The sequence below is a fragment of the Equus quagga genome, chromosome 8, assembly GCF_021613505.1.
Source record: "Equus quagga isolate Etosha38 chromosome 8, UCLA_HA_Equagga_1.0, whole genome shotgun sequence".
Classification (NCBI taxonomy): Eukaryota; Metazoa; Chordata; class Mammalia; order Perissodactyla; family Equidae; genus Equus; species Equus quagga.
This window is the reverse complement of record NC_060274.1, coordinates 79,588,522-79,608,609: the sequence shown is the minus strand read 5'-3', so window position 1 is coordinate 79,608,609 and position 20,088 is coordinate 79,588,522. Positions and strand designations below refer to the sequence as shown.

General features: G+C 37.8%; 1 protein-coding gene across 1 annotated transcript; it reads right to left on the bottom strand.

The window, feature by feature from the left end:
* Positions 1-3,170: 3,170 nt before the first annotated feature.
* On the bottom strand, positions 3,171-19,735 carry NUP42 (nucleoporin 42). Its single transcript, XM_046670598.1, has 7 exons — positions 17,885-19,735; positions 15,526-15,754; positions 14,089-14,183; positions 8,958-9,034; positions 7,866-7,952; positions 5,761-5,845; positions 3,171-5,129 (listed from the first exon to the last, which is right to left on the bottom strand). Exons 1-7 carry the CDS (start codon positions 17,994-17,996, stop codon positions 4,552-4,554), a joined length of 1,263 nt encoding a protein of 420 aa, XP_046526554.1. The 5' UTR covers positions 17,997-19,735; the 3' UTR covers positions 3,171-4,551.
* Between the last annotated feature and the right edge of the window lie 353 nt (positions 19,736-20,088).

Below are 20,088 nucleotides of genomic sequence, written 5' to 3'. Positions count from 1 at the left end.
GCACTACAGGGTCAATAAAAAACAAACTGGCTAGAAATAAAAAAGAAAAGTGCCAAAGGGAAGTCAAAGTCAAAGTGGAAGAATGATAAACAGCAACCAAAACCATACAAAAATATAAAACTCTTTGGTAAATATATAGACAAATATAGAATTAGGTAGTGGTGTAATGTAGGCGCATACATCACTTTCAAAACTGGCATAGAATTTTAAAAACAAAAGCATAAAAAATAATTACAAATCTATGGATATGTGATATAAAAAGAGGTAATTTGTGTCTCAGTAACAAAGTGGGGGCAGAGATGTAGAGGAGCAGAGCTTTTATATGTGGGTGAAGTTAAGATGGTATCAGTTTTAAATAGATTGTTATAATATTAAGAAGTTTTATATAATTGCAATGGCAGCACAAAGATACTATGAATAGAATATACACAGAGAAATTAGAAGGGAATCAAAATACGTTACTACAAAAAAAAAAAAAAAATCAACAAAACACAAAATAAGGGGCCAGCCCAGTGGCACAGCGGTTAAGTGCGCATGTTCTGCTTCGGGAGCCCGGGGTTTGCTGGTTCAGATTCCAGGTGTGGACACGGCACCACTTGACAAAAGCCATGCTGTGGCAGGCATCCCACATATCAAGTAGAGGAAGATGGGCATGGATGTTAGCTCAGGGCCAGTCTTCCTCAGTGAAAAGAGGAGGAATGGCAGCAGTTAGCTCAGGGCTAATCTTCCTCAAAACAAACAAACAAACAAACAAACACACACAAAATAAGGCAGCAGGAAGAAAAAAGGGACAAAAAAAACTGTAAGATATACAGAAAAACAATGAACAAAATGGCAATATTAAGTCCTTCCCTGTCATTTATTACTTTAAAGGTAAATGGATTAAATGCACCAATTAAAAGACAGATTGGCTGAATGGATAAAAACAAGATCCAACCAATATACTGTCTACAAGAGACACCCTTTAGATCTGAAGACACACATGGGCTAAAAGTGAAAGGATGGAAAAAGATATTCCATGCAAACAGGAATCTAAAGAGAGTAGTGGCAGCCATACCTAGACAAAATAGACTTTTAAGACAAAAACTGTCACATGAGACAAAGGAGGACATTATATAATGATAACAGGGTCAATTCACCAGGAAGATATAACAATTATAATATACATGCTCCTAATATTAGAGCTCTCAAATATATGAAGCAAACATTGACAGAATTGAAGGGAGAGAGAGACACCAACACAACAGTAGGAGACTGCAATATCCCACTTTCAGCTATGAATAGAACCATGAGACAGAACATCAATACAAAAATAGAAGACTTGAACAACACTATAAACTAATTGAACCTAACTAATTGAACCTAATGTACAGAACACTTCACCCAACAATAGCAGAATACACATTCTTCTCAAGTACACATGAACATTCTCCAAGGTAGACCATGTGTCAGGCCACAAAACAAGTCTTAACAAATTTAAGCAGACTGAAATCATACAAAGTATCTTCTCTGACCACAATAGAATGAAACTAGAAATCAATAGCAGGACAACTCACAATATGTGGAAATTAAACAACACAGTCTTAAACAACCAATGAGTCAAAGAAGAAATCACAATGGAATTCAGAAAATATCTAGAGACAAATGAAAACAAAATACAACATACCAAAACTTACAGGATGCAGCAAAAGCTGTCCTAAGAGGGAAGTTTATAGTGGTAAATGCTTACACTAAAAAAGAAGAAAGGGGCCAGCACCATGGCCTAGTGGTTAAGTTTGTGCTCTCTGCTTTGGCAGCCCAGGGCTACACTGGTTCGGATTCTGGGTGCAGACCTAGCACCACTCATCAAGCCATGCTGAGGTGGCGTCCCACATGCCACAACTAGAAGGACCCACAACCAAAATATACAACTATGTACTGGGAGGCTTTGGGGAGAAGAAGGAAAAGTAAAATCTTAAAAAAAAAAAAAAAAAAATCTCAAATCAATAACCTAACTACACTTTGAGGAAATTGAAGAAGAACAAACTAAACCCAAATTTAGCAGAAGGTAAGAAAAAATAAAGATTAGAGTAGTGGTAAATGAAATAAACAGAAAAATAATGGGAAAAAAATCAACAAAACCAAGAGTTGGTTTGTTATGGGCTGAATGTTTGTCCCCCTCCGACCATTCAAATGTTGAAATCCTAACCACCAATGCGATGGTTCTTTGGAGATGGGGCCTTTGGGAGGTAATCAGGTTTAGAATAGGTCCTCAGGGTGAGAACCTTATGACACGATTGATGCCTTTACAAGAGGAAGAGAAAGAGAAATCTCTCTCACGCACTTAGAATCTAGCCTATGCACCGAGACAAGACCATGTGAACACACAGTAAGAAGGAAGCTGTCTGCAAGCAAGGAAGAGGGTTCTCACCAGATCTGACCATGCTGGCACCCTGATCTCAGATTCCAGGCTCTGGAACTGTGGGAAATAAATGTTTGTTTTTAGGCCACCCAGTCTATGGTATTTTATTATGGCAGCTTGAGCAGACCAAGACATGGTCTTTTGAAAAGATCAACAAAACTGACAAACACTTAGTTAGAACTAACTAAGAAAAAGAGAAGACTCAAATAGTTAAAATTAAAATTGAAAAAGCAGATATTACAACTGATGTCACAGAAATAAAAAGGATCTTAAGAGATTACTATGAACAATTATATACTAACAAATTGGATAACCTAGAAGAAATGGATACATTCCAAGAAACATACAACCTATCAAGACTGAATCATAAAGAAATAAAAAATCTGAACAGACTTATAACTAGTAAGGAGATTGAAGCAGTAATCAAACACCTCCCAGCCAGGACTAGATGACTTCACTGACAGATTCTACCAAACATTTAAAGAATTAATACCAATCCTCCTCACATTCTTCCAAAGAACTGAAGAGGAGGGAATATTTCCAAACTCATTCTATGAACCCAACATTATTCTGATACCAAAATCAGATAAAGACACAAGAAAACTACAAATATTCCCGATGAATAAGAGTGCAAAAATTCTCAAGAAAATACCAGTAAACTGAATTTAACAGCATGCTAAAAGGATTATACACCATAATCAAGTAGGATTTATACCTGGAATGCAAGAATGGTTCAACATATGAAAATCAATCAATACAAAACACCACATTAGCAAAATGCTTTTTATAATCAGGCAAGTTTAGAAGGTCTGGGCCATTAACCTGCATCCTCAGAGCTTCCAGGACACTTAGGACCCAAGGGAGGCTGGTATATAACCAACCTATAGGTAGCACAGGGCTCATTCCGTTGGAGTAGCAAAATTCTAGGAGTCAACTGAAAGTTGGAACAAACATCAGAAAGTCTTTAGAGCTTGAGACCAAAGCAGGAACTTAGGATGGTTGCAAACATATATCCCTTGGGTATAGATTCTATCCAAAATGCTGGGGTAGTTGGAGTCGTACAGTTGTTCAAAAAGTGTAATAGAGAATCCAGAACTTCTGAGGACTGAATCCTTTGCATATGTACTAAAATCATTGGAAGTGTGTATCTTTTATTAGGTAAGGTTTTATTTTCACTTTAAAAAGTCAGCTCAATATCAGATCTGTTAGGCAACTGTTCTCATAGTGCAGGCTGTGTAATTTTTGAGGCTTGAGAAAGGAGCACAGAACTCTTGACACATATGCCTCAACTCATGACAGGTTTTGGTTTCTTGGATCAACCATCTACAAGATGTACAAGATATTACTTTCTCACTCTGAGAACACAGGGAAATCTAAATATGTCTGAGAATTCTAATAGAAGCTATAGAAACAGAGCTGGTAAATCCTGACCCCTCTTCAAACACTATTTATTCACATGAGATCACAATTTCTGTTCCTTTTACAATCCATCCACTTGATGAGATAATGTGAGGAATAAATAGCATTATATAAAAACTAGGCCAAGACAAAAAGTAGCTTAAAATTTTTGAAGAAAACTCAAATGGTGGTCCATGAGATAGTGAAAATTGAGGGGGAAACAAAATTATGAGGGGAAAATGCCTCCTAGGTCCTAAAAATGAGAGCGTTTACCCTTTAAAAACTGTTATTTCTTCCTTTGAGATTATATTCTCTAACATGAATGTCATGCCGCTGATAATTATTAAGTAGACTAAATATTTAAGCATTTTTTCCCTTAATGGTTCTAGAAATTATTCCCCCTCCCCCCCAAAAATGTTTAAAGGTAAAAACTTAAAGGGTAAGACAGCAAAATGATGTAGAGTGAGGAAAGTACTTCACTCAGTGCACACTCAGTTTTTTCACTTCCATTCATAATTATAGCAAAAAAAAATCTCTTGCTGAGTATTTTTAGTTGTTTTACTTAAATAGTTAGGTTTGAGGAAAAAACGTTAAATTTCAAAACCCCTGAAGTTGTTACTGAAAGCTTATATTCATTATAAATATATATGTGTATATATACATAGATATACATCTATATGTGTCTGCTCTTTTATATGAACAACTCAAAACAATTTTAAAAGCTGTTCTTTTCTGTTTTTGAAATTGCCCTTTTAAATATTTAGAAGTTCCACAGGTGGTGGCTTTAATGGAATTTTTCCCAGAGTAAATTTCTTGGATTGAAATTGCTCCAGTTCTTCTGCTGTCAGTTGATCCTTGGGTGTGAATAACACATTATCTGTGGTGGTGCTGCCACTTGAGACAGGGAGAGAGGCAGACATGCTGCTAATTCCAAAGGCATCACCGGATGACTTGGAAAAAGCAGTGTGAGAACGGGAGCCTGCGCCACCAAAACCAGCCACAGAACTGCTGCTTCCAAAGGCTGGGGCCACGGGAACTCCCACGGGGCCTGCTGCCATGGAAGCTGGAAATCCTGAAAATCCGGGCAATCCAAAACCAGAAGCTGCAGGGCTTTTAAATGAAAATGAAGCAGCAGATGTGATTTCAGGTTTTCTAAATCCAAAAGCTGGAGTAGAAGTAGTGATGGCAGAACTGGCAGAGGGTGCAGCTCCAAATGCTGGAGTATTCTGGGACACAGAAGCGCTTCCAGAAGTGGCAGCGGCAAATCCAGAGCTTGGTTTAAAACTAAAATTCTGAGCACTACCACTGCTGCTGTTATTCACTGGAAAACCTACAAAAACCAGAAAGAGAAAAAAATAATCTATTATAGTCAGAAAATGGAGCCATATTCCGCCCCCCGCCCCTTTTTTTCTTATTTCTGCCATGTTTTGATGTTGAGAAGCTTATTGGAAGGAAGAAGAGAAAAGTGAAACTGAGAAGCTAGAATACACCACTAAACCCGGCCGCCCTGCCTTGCTGCTGTACGGATCTCACGTGCACGGTGATTTTTCTGCTCTCAAGGAGGCAGCTGGAGAAAAGTCAGGGATTAGGGAGCGGACTTTTACTTTCAGCCCCCCTGGTCACACCTAAGCTGTCATCTGAGGACAATACTATGCTGTTAAACACAGTGACAAGAAAGTCCTTAGAGGTGCTGCTCCCATGGCTACGTATTCCTATGAAACTCTTGAAAAATCATTCCTAAAATATACTTGAAAAGCCTGAGCCATATCATCTTTCAAAGAACATGCCCCTTCTGGCCACCATTTCACAAATGCTTGATGAGCCAAATTCTCCGAAGCTTCATTACGGAAGGTGGTCGAATTTAAAATGGCACTTACCATACCTTTGGGCTTTATGATTTGAAACCTATAAAATCCTATTTTTCTAAATCAGTGAAGTCCTGTACTACTTTGATCACTTACCTGGTGACCCAAATGTTACTGTTTGCCTACTGCCAAATCCAAATGTAGGTGCTGCTTGATTTACGCCATCCTTTACCTCGGAGAGCTATAAAAAAAAGTAGGCAAATAATAAAGTACTTGAAGAATAATTCTCAAGCACCTTTTCTATACACTTTATAGATAAATTCAATTTTTAAAATGCGCACTTAAAAATGTGAAGTTAAGGGCTGGCCCCATGGCCAAGGGTTAAGTTCATGTGCTCTGCTTCAGTGGCCCAGGGTTTCACTGTTTTCGATCCTGGGCGTGGACACGGCACCGTTCATCAAGCCATGCTGAGGCAGCATCCCACATGCCACAACTAGAAGGACCTACAACTAGAATATACCACTATGTACTGGGGTGCTTTGCAGAGAAGAAGAAGGGAAAAAATTAAAAAAAGAAGATTGACAACAGTTGTCAGCTCAGGTGCCAATCTTCTAAAAAAAAAAAAGTGAAGTTAAAGGTTTGACATAGAAAAATGCCCACAATATGTATATGTATAGAAAAAATGGACCAATCTCAATAAATCAAGAGTGATTGGGTGATTTTAATTTTATTTATGCTTTTTAAATATTTTCTAAATTTCTTCCGTGAACACATTAAAATCAGAAAAATATTTTTAATAATACATTTCAGTGTGTACAGGTTGATCTGCATTTATCAAGAAATCTAGAGCCAGCCCTGATGGCCTAGGGCTTAAAGTTTGGTGCTCACTGCTTTGGCGGTCCAGGTTCACTTCCTGGTCGTAGAACCACACCACCTGTCTTGTCTGTTGCCATGCTGCGGTGGCAGCTCACACAGAAGAATTAGAATCACTTATAACTAGCATATATACAACTATGTACTGGGGCTTTGGGGAGGGGAAAAAAAAAAAGAGAAATCTAGATATTAGGTGAGGGACCTTTAGAGGCTACACAGTCTACTTACTCTAATGCTTGAACTGAAGCTGATTCACAATAACGTTATTAAAAGATTATCACTATAATCTCTTAAACATTTCCTATTCTCCGAAAATACTTTATGCTCTTGCTATTTCCTGCTGTAGAAATGTCTTCACCTCTGCTTACTAAAATCTTAATCTCCCTTTCAAGGAACTTTTCACTTACCTCCAAGAAGCTGTTCCTAATCAACTCAAGCAGATATAATTTCTCTCATTTGGAAGCCCCAATAATATATTTAAAAAATCAACTTTATTGAGGTATAATTTACATACAATAAGATGTATCCATTATATATATATATTTCAGTGAGTTTTCACAAACTTATAACTACCACGACAATCAGGACTTAGAACACTTCCATCATGCCTAAAAGTTCCCTATGTCCTTTTCCAGTCAACCCTGGCCCCAGGCAACCACTCATCAGCTTTCTATCACTACAGATGAAGTTTGTCTTTTCTAGAGTTTCACATAAACAGAAGCATATACCTTTTTTTGTCTAGTTTCTCTCCCTCAGTGTAATATTCATTAACAGGTAAATGGATAAACAAATTACATTATAACCATACAATGAATTAAAAGAATAAAGAATGAACTAGTGATACATGCTAAGCCAGTTGTGGGTGGGCTCTCTAAGAAAAAAGACATAACTTTATTGACAGAGATAATGAATATGCTATAGTCAGGATCATATATCTTTGGAAACAAGTGGGTATATAGCTCCTACAGGCATTTCTGTATAAGACAAAGAACATACGGTGAGTAAGTGTCCTTCAGTCACGAAAGGATACATTAGTCTAAAGGTGCATTCATAGCATTGTTCCAAAGCAGTTTCTTTTTAAATGCTGATAACCTGGAATCCTTGAATTTATATAATACTTTTCAATTTTCAAAACTAGTACTATCAAGTTAAAAATTTCACCCTAAGAATAGTTTTAGAAAAGCAAAATTATTTGTGCTTTTCTGACTGAGGAAGAGAGAGAAAGCAATTTCAGGACCTTGACTCTAAATGACAATACAGTTCTTGAGAATGTGTGTATCAACTCTTGACAGAGAATGCTAGCTTTGCTTTCCAAATCCAAAGTGAAATTCTCTGTAAAAAAAGCAACAGAAAAGACACTTCCTTGCAGAAAACTCTCCAATACTCACCAAAGCTATTTTAGTTGATGTATTTAGACTTTTCAATTCATTTACCCTGTTCCTCCACTGATTTATTAACTGTTGGACGGAATTTAGCTGAAGAGAGAAGACAGAAAAAAATGAGTCAATTCTGAGTGTTTAAGTCAATCTCTCCAATAAAACTTCACATCTTTATTTGCCAAAAATCACAAAAGTTTTAAAAACATTTTATGGCCCACAACTTGTAAAATCTGCATTGACTTCCCCCTGTTTGACAGATATTCCAGCTGGCGTCCCTCTCTCTGTTCTCCAACTTCTTGTATCTGGTTAAGAATCACAAGTACTTGGTTAAGTTATATTTGGATGGGAGGCGAACATGTGCACTAGTTGAAATGCATGATCATGACTGTAAACAACAGAAAAATAGAGAGTTTATGTTCTTTCCCAATTTATTCAAGCCTAGCTTTTTTTCAGGTGAGGAAGATTGGCCCTGAGCTAACATCTGTTGCCAATCTTCCTCTGTTTGCTTGAGGAAGATTGTTGCTGAGCTAACATCTGTGACAATCTTCCTCCATTTTGCATGAGGGATGCTGCCACAGCATGGCTTGATGAGTGGCGCGCAGGTATGTGCCTGGGATCCAAACCTGCCAACCCTGGGACGCTGAAGTAGTACATGTGAACTTAACCACTATGCCACTGGGCCGGCCCCCAAAGTCTAGCGTTTTTATTTTTTGATATTTGATATGTGAGGATGTTAATCTGTATAACAGACTGCATCTTATTTAACTTTGTTTTTCTGGCATTCTTCACAGTGTCTACAACTAAGAGATCCTCCATAAAATGTTTGTCAAATGATGAAAGGGTTTGATTTCTGGGACTGATTGCTGGATAATTTGTCATAAAAATAATGCCATTCCTAGTTACTACAGTCAAAATATATTAGTGCCATTTTAGATAACCAACCAATTCCAAAGAAAGTAATTTCGAAAATAAAGGTAGCCTTGTGCTCAAAAATATTATAGACCTCATCCACTTTGCCAACACACAAGCAAGCCACTAGAAAGAAGATAGCAATTAACAGCTAATCTGTTACCAAGGTAGAGGAACACGAAACAAACTTACATAACTCTGTAAGTTATTGCTGGTTAAGAAGTTATGGTATTCAAGCCTCAACTCCTCTGGTGAAATGTCTGTAAAACCTGAAGTAAGGAATTAATTGGAATCTTTAACATAAATACTAATACTTTTGATAGGATAGTAAAGCTAGAGGGGCTAGACAAGAAAACATGCTAACGTTGATCATTAGAAAATTTTCATAATCATAAGGAAAAAAATCAAAGCCTACACTCTATTTAATATTCAATAAAGTACAAAATTAGAATAAAATGTAGTTGGTTATTTCATCTTTGAGGGGGGAAAGTTTTCTAAAGACGAATGGAATGGAAGGAATAACAAAGAAAAGAAAGAGTTGACTACATATACATTCAAACTTCTGTCTTAAAAAATATTCTATATATCATAAAGTATAATAAGCAAAATTAAAAGACAAATGGTAAACTGGGAAAACCACAATTGTAATATATATGACAAAAAAAGAGCTAATGACAATGTATAAACAGCTCTTACAAATCACTGAGAAAAATAAGTTAATATAGGCAAAGATAATGAATGGGCAATTTGCAAAAAAGAGCCAGTAAATAAATGAAACTGAAAAGTTCAATTTAAAAATACAACTCAGAGATAAAATGCTTTATTAGACTGGCAAAAATTAAAAATGGATGATATTTACTGTTATTATTATTATGTGGTGAAACGGATATTCTCTTAAATTGCTGTTAAGGAAATTAAAAAGGTACAACTTTTCTGGGAGGAAAACTGTCAATAAGTGTCACATGCCTTAAAAATGTTCATAACTTCTGACTTGAATAAAATTTCTAGGATTTAACCTCAGGAAATAATCAGATGTGTAAAGGAAACATGTATAAAGATGGTCATTCTAGTATTTTAGTAATAGAGACAAACTGAAAACAACAAAGTAGAATACAAAATTAGATTACGATCCTCATTATACACATAAACACGAAATATGTTTGTGTGTACATTTTTTTTTCCCTTTTGCAGGGAAAGATTCGCCCTGAGCTAACATCTGTTGTCAATCTTCCTCTTTTTTTCTTTTCGCTCCCCAAAGCCCCTCGACATGGTTGTACATGCTAGTTGTAAGGCATTCTAGTTCTTGTACGTGAGCTGCTGCTACAGCATGGCAACAGACAAGACAGGTGGTGTGGTTCCGCAACGGGGAAGTGAACCTGGGCCACCAAAGTGGTGAGCACTTAACTTTTAACCACTAGGCCATCAGGGCTGGTCCTGTGAGTGCATGTTTTAAAAGAAATATACTAAAATGTTACAGCTGTTATCTCTGTGAGATCAGGTGATCTTTATTTTATTTACATATTTCTGTAATTTTCAAGTTTTCCATGGCAACAGCTATAATTTTTATAACTATGAAAACTTTTTTAAAAAGGAAAAAAAATGTTCAGGATATTTTCTACAGAGAATTACATGTAACCTATATATCATTAACTCCAAGGACCACTAGGTGGGAACAAAGAAAAGACTAAATGTTCAAATCAGAACCCTGGATTACCTCTAACAACTTGTCTTTACTATCTTTATTAACTGCTCAGGCCAAAAAACCTAAGAATCACCTTGCATTTCTCTTTCCCCATATCTAATTAATCAGCATCCTGCCAGTTCCAGCTCCAAAACAGAACCCGAATTGGACCAATTCTGTCTCCACTGCTAGTAACTCTAACCAAGTCATTAGCAATTGTCTCCTAACTCATCTCCCTGCCTCTATTTCACCTCCTCTTCCTTGCCCCCAACAGACCATTTCCTTTCACACAAGAGTCTGAGTGAGCTTTTTCTAATCAGATCATATCCCGATCCCGCTTAGAGCTCTTCGAGGCTGCCCAGTGCAATTAGGCCCAATGTGATCTGGCCCCTGGCTGCCTCTCTGGCCTTCTGTCATATTACTGTTTCCCTCATTTACATTCCTCCAGCGATTCAGGCCTCACCAGTGCTCAAACATGCCAACCTTGTTCCCACCAGGGCCTTTGCGCTAGCTATTCCTATTGCTAGGAATGTTTCCCCAATCTTCGTGTAAGTGATATCTTCTACTCATTCAGGACTCAGCTCCAATATTGCATCCAAAGAATGGATAACCACCTTGTCAAAAGGAACATTGTCCCTCTAGTTACTTTCTCCTCCCTCCAGCTGTTCTGCATCTGAACCAGAGAGCACAGAAAATGATCTGAGTGACTGTTTTCTCAGTTCTCTCAAGGGTGGGACAAAAGTAGTACCATTCGAGCTGCAAAAGAAAAGTTAACTCATTATAATGATGCCTAAGGACGTCAGCAGTTCTCCAACTTTTTGGTCTCAGGACTCATTTATATTCTTAGAAATCATTAAGGATCCCAAAGAGCTTTTGCTTACATGGGTTATACATATCAATATTTACCATATTTGAAATGAAAACTGAGAAACGTAGACAATATTTATTAATACATTTAAAAATAAGAAACCTAAATAAAAAACAGTTCTCCAAAACAAAAAATAAAAATTTAATGAGATGAGTGGCACTGTTTTATGTACGTAAATCTCTAATTTTTGGCTTAATAGAAGACAGCTGGGTTATTATATCTGTTTCTGCATTCAATCTGTTGCAATATATTGCTTAGTTGAAGTGTATGAAGAAAATCTGCTCTCACACAGATGTGTAGTTGGAAAAGGATGACTTTAATGGCTTTTTCAGATAATTGTGGATATTCTTCTTTGATACTACACCAAAACTTGACAGGTGGTAGTTTCTCAAAGGTCAGCTATAATGTGGATTCAAACCCTACTAATGAACTTTTTGGACTATTATATTAAATTTACTGGTGTACCTTGCACTAAGAATGGATTTTTCAGCCATGCATGATTTTGTAACATCATACATTGGCCATTTGGAAAATATTGGTTAACTGAGTTACTCAGAACTTCCAAATGTTGGCACATGTGATCTTACAATATCAAAAAAAACATAGCTGTTAATGTCACTATCCATCTCATCAGAGGAGACTTTAAGTATTAAGACACTGTCATGCTCGCAGTGGTTGAAAACAGTTTTTCATAATTCTAATTTTCACTTGAAAGTTTGAATTTTTGCATTGGCAATAAACACTGCCAGTTGTATTCTTTGAAGTGACAGGCTCAATTCATTTATTTTTTAGAAAATGTTACCAAATACCCAAGTCTAAATAACCATAGTTGTCATTCTTTCAAATGAAAATTGTCTGTGAAAAAAGTGACTAGTTCAGCTCACAACTCAAACGATCCCACCAGTGCTTTCTCTCAAGATAACCATACATACTTGAGTATGTGGCAGAAACACTTTATGTGTGCTTCCTATTTCATCACACAGAATATCAAAAAGGTGTGCAATTGGGGCCGGCCTGGTGGTGCAGCAGTTAAGTTCGCACATTCCGCTTCGGTAGTCTGAGGTTCGCCGGCTCAGATCCCGGGCATGGACCTATGCACCGCTTGTTAAGCCAGGCTGTGGCAGGTGTCCCACATATAAAGTAGAGGAAGATAGGCACAGATGTTAGCTCAGGGCCAGTCTTCCTCAGAAAAAGAGGAGGATTGAAGGCAGATGTTAGCTCAGGGCTAATCTTCCTCAATAATAATAATAATAAAAAGGTCTGCAATCAAGGGTCAAGATTTAATAAAATTAATAATTTTTACCCCTTCATCAAGGACACCGTAAGTGAAAATGGCATTAAAATTTTTTTAATTGACTACTTAGTCTGCTAGTACAGTTTGTTGCCTCTGCCTTAATTCACGCTAAGATACAAGGAGTTTTACTCATCAATGCTTTTGTACCAACAGTGCAAAAATCAACACAGTGAAAATGGCAATTAATGAAAACATTTTTGAACTTGTAATAGCCCCTAAAAGGGTCTCAGGAATAGGTTTGCCAGATTTAGCAAATAATAATACAGAATGCCCAGTTAAATTTGAATTTCAGACATACAACAAATACTTTTTAGTATAAATATATTCCAAATATCACATGGGATACTCATATACTAAAAGTATTATTCTTTGTTTATCTGAAATTTAATTTAACTGGGTGTCCCATATTTTATCTGGCCACCCTACTTAGGGATCTACATCCCACATTTTGAGAACCACTGCTTTAGGAAGGCATTAGGCATTAGGTTCAATTCTGAACTGATTAAAAAAGGCTTAATACTTCTTTATTTTCTTTATAGAAAAATCACTATCTGGAATTATCTTATTTGTATTACTTATTGTCTCCCTCCCTCAAGAACATAAGCTTCATAAGGAAGGGATCTTGTCTATCTTGCTCAACAATATATCCCTAGCACTTGGAACAGGGCAGGGCACAAAAGACATTCAGTAAGTATTTGTTGAATGATTGAGTGAATAAATAACTAAGGAGCGCAGTGACACAAATGCTCACAGAGAATGAGCGGGTAGAGCTGAGACAGAGTAGAGATCCCAGAGTCCCTAGGGATTGCAAGGGCTCTCACCCATTAGGTACCTGCTGTTTACTCCATAGGGCAGAGGCCCAGGACCTCCCAGAGTGGGCTCAGAAAAGCGTAGTGGTCCAGGTTGCAGCCCAGAAAGGGCTTTGCAACTATGGACAAAAGAAAACAGGATGGAAAGGAGTATTCTAAAGAAAAGCTATCCCTGTAGCCCAGCTAAGGCTCCCTACCTTCAAACATTATCTCCAGGATAGGTTTCAACATGGTCTATGAAAAATAACTGCCTTTAGAAGGAGAGATAGGGAAGAAAGAGAGTACACAGTCAGGAAGCCAGAATCAGGTAGCCAATTAATGGGAGGCAGGATGTAACTCTTCCAGTCACTGTAGGCAGCTCAGAGGTTCTACAGCTGTACCCACAGGGAACCAAGAAAGCACAGTCTATTCCTGGGCTTACAGAATTAAAATTGTGGTGGGTCCTGATTTTACTATTATCTCAGGAGAACTATGTATCTTAAAAGAACTGTATCTTCCACCCTCAATCTCTGAATTACCAAGTTCATCTAGAATCCTCAGATATTTTAACAATGTCCAAACTCTCCCAACTGTAGCTACATTTGTAGTTAATTTCTTTATTTGGTATGGTTTTGGTTTTAGAAAATAATGGTTGTAAAACTTATTTTAACAGCACACAATTTCTCAGTTACCTGAAATATTAGATTTCTTTTTCACTGGTGAATAAACAGAAAACATCCACTGCCCTGATGATTCCCAAACTTCCATATCTTTTACAATTCCTTCCCTGAAAAAAAAAAAAAAGAGCAAAGGATCTTTTTCATCTGCTTGTTAAAATTTATTGTTTATAATTTTCAATGACTGAAATTTTAAATTGTAGTAAATATATAATTCCAAATTTTTCCATTATATTTTCTGAAGTGTTCTTTAAAGCACAAACTTACAGAAATATGAACGATATTTCATAATTATAAATATTATTATACTATCAAAGAAGTTCATAATTTTGGTTTCCCAGTACATTGAACCATTAACCAATACATTTATTAAGTGAGAACTATCATACCATATATATTTTAAAGAGCTACAATAAAATAAAACACATAATACTAACTTTAATCTTTCTTTGTTCGTTATCATAAACATCAATGATCATTTAACTGGGAAAGATGTTACCACATAAGTAATGTAGAACCGTAACATTTTTAAAGTGGGTGGACTTTAGAGATCATTTTGTCCAGTTCTCACATTTTGCAAAAGGGGAGATGGACCCATGGCCACACAGTTAATTTGTTGGCAAAGCTGTGGATAGATTCAGCTCTAAATTAAATGTCCCCCCTCCCCCCATCCAGAAGGCTACAATTAATAAAATGACAGATACCACAGAAAGTACTGTATTAAATTTAGGACTTTTACAACATCAAATATAAGAAGGAAGGTTTCATTTGTTCTTCTACTTTTTTCCAAATCAACTGTATATGGTGTATGGCTCAAAATGTTTACCACTGGTTCTAATTTGGTTATGGGAAGTAAAAGACTAGTGAGCATATTTAAGTTCTGTCCTAGGAGCTGAGAGAAGAGTTACAGACAGCCCGGCACTGTTTTGGCACCAGTCATAAATTCTACCATGAATGTTCTCAAGATATGATAAGGTATCTACTCCACAATAATGAAGGAAATCAAGAGAAATCAGTTTGAATGAAGTAACCAAAGTAAAAGTTTTAGAAAGAAAAATATGAGATGCTATAAGTGACCTCCAAGATCACAAGTTGCTTTAAATTACCTCATACTTTGTAAAGAACTCATAATTTACAAAAATGTTATGCAGGACTACCTTAGAAAGATATTCACAATACAGTGTTATCAACAGAAAAGTAGAGAAAGTATAATTAGCCCTAAGAAGTCACTGTAGTGATATGGAAAGATGACATATTTTTAAGTGAAATAAAGTCTAGTAGGATATATGCAAAATAGTGGTTATCTCTGAGTGACAGCATCACAGGTGCTTGTTCTTTTTGCTTGATCTGATTTTTTAATAACGTATTAATTCTTTTTTAAAGAAAATATTGTAGTTACTTTTGAATAAAGTAAGCAAATGAGTAGTAATTTTTCTGAAGGCTTTCACTCACAGAAGTTTCTTTTCATCTTTGTCTTCATCAGAGCTAGGTGAAGCAAATGGATTCTGAGACAATGCAAACCCCCTGTTCCTACTAGTTGAAGCTCCAGAATCAAAAGAACCGAAAGATGGCTTTTCTTGATCTCTGCTGCCCCCCCATGGTGTGGATTTGGAGAAACTGGATGGCTGGATAACATTGGAATATCTCTGGCTGGTGGTATTCCATCCACGTCTGTTACTACCTGAAATAAAAAATAAGACAATTTTACTGGCAAGTCCTCTTTTAAATCTCAAAAATTTTATTATATTTTGTCTTATTATGTGCAGACATTATGCAAAGATTCAACAAGCGCTATATTTCTGCTCATTTTAAATCACAAAACTCTTCATTTTTGATTTATATAGTTACATATAATATCAACAAATCACATAATGGTATAATTGCATTTCTGTTTAACAGGACTTCTGTAAATCCATAGAAAAATAACGATATATTACTAAGTTCAGCTAATATAAGCTCATTAGGTAAACAACTGCTTAACAGTGGAGTGGATAGACGGCATGTAACCTAAATCATAAGCTTCTTCAAGATAAAAAGCTGTGTCTTTATCATTCTTTGCTCCCCCACTGGGCCCTACATAGTAGTAAAGTCTGAAAAATGGACGATGTATTAAAGAGTTCGTTGAATGTAAAAGATTAGATTCTACCCTCTGTCCTTGAATAGATGCTTAAATCTATTTGGCTCAGTCTTCCCTCTTGGAAAAGGACCCCTACCCACCTATTTTTCATAGGGAGATTATAGAGGTAATTTACATGTGAATAAAGTGCACTGAGTTCCTCTGGTATGAGATTTCTAATATTCCATAATTATCAAAATGAGCCAAGATGACTCTCTCGTATCTCTATATTTAAAAAACACCTTATCACTTCAACTATCTCATTTACTCATCACTTCCTAATTGGGGCCAAGATAATTCATCTCGTTTCTGACTGAATTAGGAGATATGCCATTAAATGTATTAAAAAATGGAGTGACGGGAGATATACCCTTTTGCGAAAATTCATCTCCTAACTCTAAAATTACTTAATAAAATCAAAGACAAAAGAAAGTAAACTGCTGGACCAGATCCCTCAAGTAGGGGTTAGTGGTATCTTATTTTTCTAACGTTCCAAATCCTTTGAGAGAGAACACAACTGAAAAAATTCATTCCATCTTTCGTATATGGTTTTTGGTGTCATACTTAATTAATTCCAGAAGTATTCGTTTGTTTCTGGGAGCTAAATAGTGTTTATTTGAGAAGTTTTATTTATACTTTTTCATGTATCAATCTATCCAATCAACATTTATTTTCTAATTAGTACATTTAGAGTGAGTCTCCACAGAATGTCAAATATTACATTATGTTGTTCCTGGAAATACACTCTCATTTATTAGACCCCAAGTCTTAATTTTTGGTTTGGAATATTTCACTAGATCAATTGTGGGTAATGCAAAAAGGCTATCTTCCAGAAGAGGGATCAGAAGGTCAGGTGAATAGTCCGAACGAAGGGAAGGGAGGGGAGAGGGTTAGCATCGTGTGATACCCTTAAGGACTAAGTTCCAACCCCAAGAAAATAAAAACTATTCATCTGACCTTTAAAACTTTGTGTTGTACTCTGGTTTCACGTCTGATCCCTCCTCTCCTCGAAGACGGTCCTTTTGCATCATCCACAATTGGTTTAGTGAAATATTCTAAAAGCTTCGACAACAACTTAGGCCCAGGGAACAGGTCAGCTTGGTACCCCACATCCCCTTCTCCCGCAGCCCAGAGTTCTTCACGGAGTGTCCCGCCCTCCCACTTTCACCCCAAATTTATGAGCATGTGCATTTGTCTAAGGTACAACTCTGTAGCTTTTATTAGATTTTCCAAGGAGTTTGCGACTTCCCCAAAGTTAAGAGTTCTGACTCTGACCCGAGTTGCTAGCTTCTCCCTAGAAAAAAATTCAGTAAAAATTACAAAGTGTCAAGCGAAAAAACAAGTACCCAAAAGGGTAGTAAGGCAAAGAGCCGCCAATTCGCCGAACCATTGCCACCCAGGCACAAGGTGATTCTGACCATACTTCCGACTTAAACACTCATTTTCTGCCTTTACTACCCACAAAATCCGACGCTCCTAAGACGCGAATAAATAACATTGGAGAGAAACTGTACGCCTGGCCCGATAGGCGGGGTCGGGAAGGGGGCGACGTAGGCACGTCTGCGTCACGTGACCCGTGCGCCGCGGTGCTGCGCCGAGCGGCGGGCCCCACGCGGGACGCCCGTTCCCCACGGCGAGTTCCCGCGCCAGGTCTTTCCCCGCTCGGCTAGCGGCGGAGGATGGAGGGAACGTCACCTGAGGGCTGTGGCTGCCGTCCTCCGACCGCACCCCCGGAGCCGGGATGTTCGTTCCAGCACCGGTTTCCAAAGCGGCACCGGCCTTGAAGGAAGAACTGACAAATGGTCATTGCGCCGGCGTCGCCGACGAGCGGTCTTCAGTCGGCACCCTCGCGAGCGGAGAGCCCAAAGCAACCGAAGGGTCGGGCCCGCTACTGTGACGTCATCTTCTCGCGTCCGGGAAATGTCCTCCCTCTTGTCCCGCCCCAGTGCAGCGAGAGGCGTGGATTTTACCTAATAGGGTTTGAGAGAAGCCGGACCGCCCCGCGCTCCGAGTGTGGCCTGGCGAGGCGGAATGTTTGAAAGGGGACTTGGAAGGGTTTGAGTCGGGTGCCGGACCGGACTTCAATGGAAGCTTGAGGTCCGAAATGAGAGGAAAGCGGGTCAAGCAAACCTCCGCCTCCCTGAGATGAGAAGTAACTGTGGTTTGAGAGACCGAGTCGTACTTTTTCATTTGTAACTGTTGAGAAAGTAAAAATTTGCCCAGTCGTTCATCAGGATGATTAATAGAGTCATATAAAACCACTTGTAACGTTAACGGGAAACAGTGTTTCTTTTAAGGACTGACTGCAAGGGAAAAGTATCATAGTAACTCCCATCTTTGGATGAGTACTACATTCTTAGACGCTGAGAAACCTTGTTTTTAAGGTCCATGTAAACGTTGCTATTTGAAATTACATCGGTAAGAATGAAACATCCCGCTCTTGCCTGCAGGATCTAAGACACTTTGATGCAGAGAAGCAGCCTCGATTTCTATCCAGGTGCAGAGCTTTAGATAAGGGGTTCCTGAAAAGAACATTGCATATTTTCTTAACTTTGTAGTTTCCAAGGAAACATGACCCTGCATCCACTTCTCAGTCCATGTCTGATGTCGATGCCTTAACACACAGCTCTGCTTTGAGCCTATGAAAACTTTCATTTAAATTTCACATAACCTCCACCTTCTCCACAAATCCTACAACGACTATCTTGTCTTTTGTATGGTGAGACAACCCTATCGTTCCTCTGGTGTGCAGTCTCCTTGGTTGCAACCAGTCAATAAATCTGCCTTTGTTGGATTACAGATTTGTCCCTGGTGGTTTAGAACGATTGGCCGTTGTTCTTGCCCACATACTTTGGGTTTTGAGGAGAGGGGAATCTATAGGAGCACTAGGAATAATTGGTGCAACTTAGTTTATTTTTTAAAAATCGGTTTCATTTATTTTGAAACAAATTTATGGGCAAGTTACAAGTATAGTACAAAGAACTTTTTCCCTGAACCATTTGAAACTGTATTACAGACCTGATGCTCCATCACCTAAATACTGTTTCTTACAAACAAGGATGTTGTCCTACGTAACCACAATGCAATCACCAAAATCAGGACATTGATACTGATGCATTACTGTTATCTAATCCATAGATCCCGTTCATGTTTTGCCAAATGTCCTAATAATGTCCTTTACAGGAAAAGGATCTATAGTTCAGAATCATTGTTGCTTTACTCATGTTTTTTTAGTCTCTCTCATTCTGGGACACTTCCTCAGTCTTTCCTTGACTTTCATGACCTTGACACTATTAACGATTACAGCTGGTTATTTTGCAGCAGTTCCTCAATGCAGATTTATCTATTTTCTCCTGATATGCATCTCTGGCAGGATTATCACGGAAATGATGCCATGGTCGTCACATTGCACCTGTCAGGTTGTGCACGATTTCAATTTGTCCCATTACCTGTTATGTTCACTTTGATCACTTGATTAAGGTGGTGTCTACCAAGCTGCTCCACTGTAAAATTAATCTTTTCTTCTTTGTTATTAATAAGGATTTGGTGGGGAGATACTTTGAAAATATATAAAAAATCTCACTTTACCAAACTTTTAGTTCATTTATTTATTTGTCTCAGTATGGATTCATGGTTTCCAATTTTACTCAATGTGTTATAAGCTTTACTATCATTATTTATTTTGATGCTCAAATTAGCCCCAATTTGGCCATTGGGAGACCCTTTAAGTTCTTTCGTCCTTTTGACACATCCCATGATTCTTTGGGCACTTCTTCACTTCCTGGACCAAAAGATGCTACAGGCTCATCTTACACTTTCCCTACTCCAGTCCTGGAATCAGCCATTTCTCCAAGGAGCCCTGGGTCTTTTTGATGGTCCTTAGAAGCCAAGATCTAAGC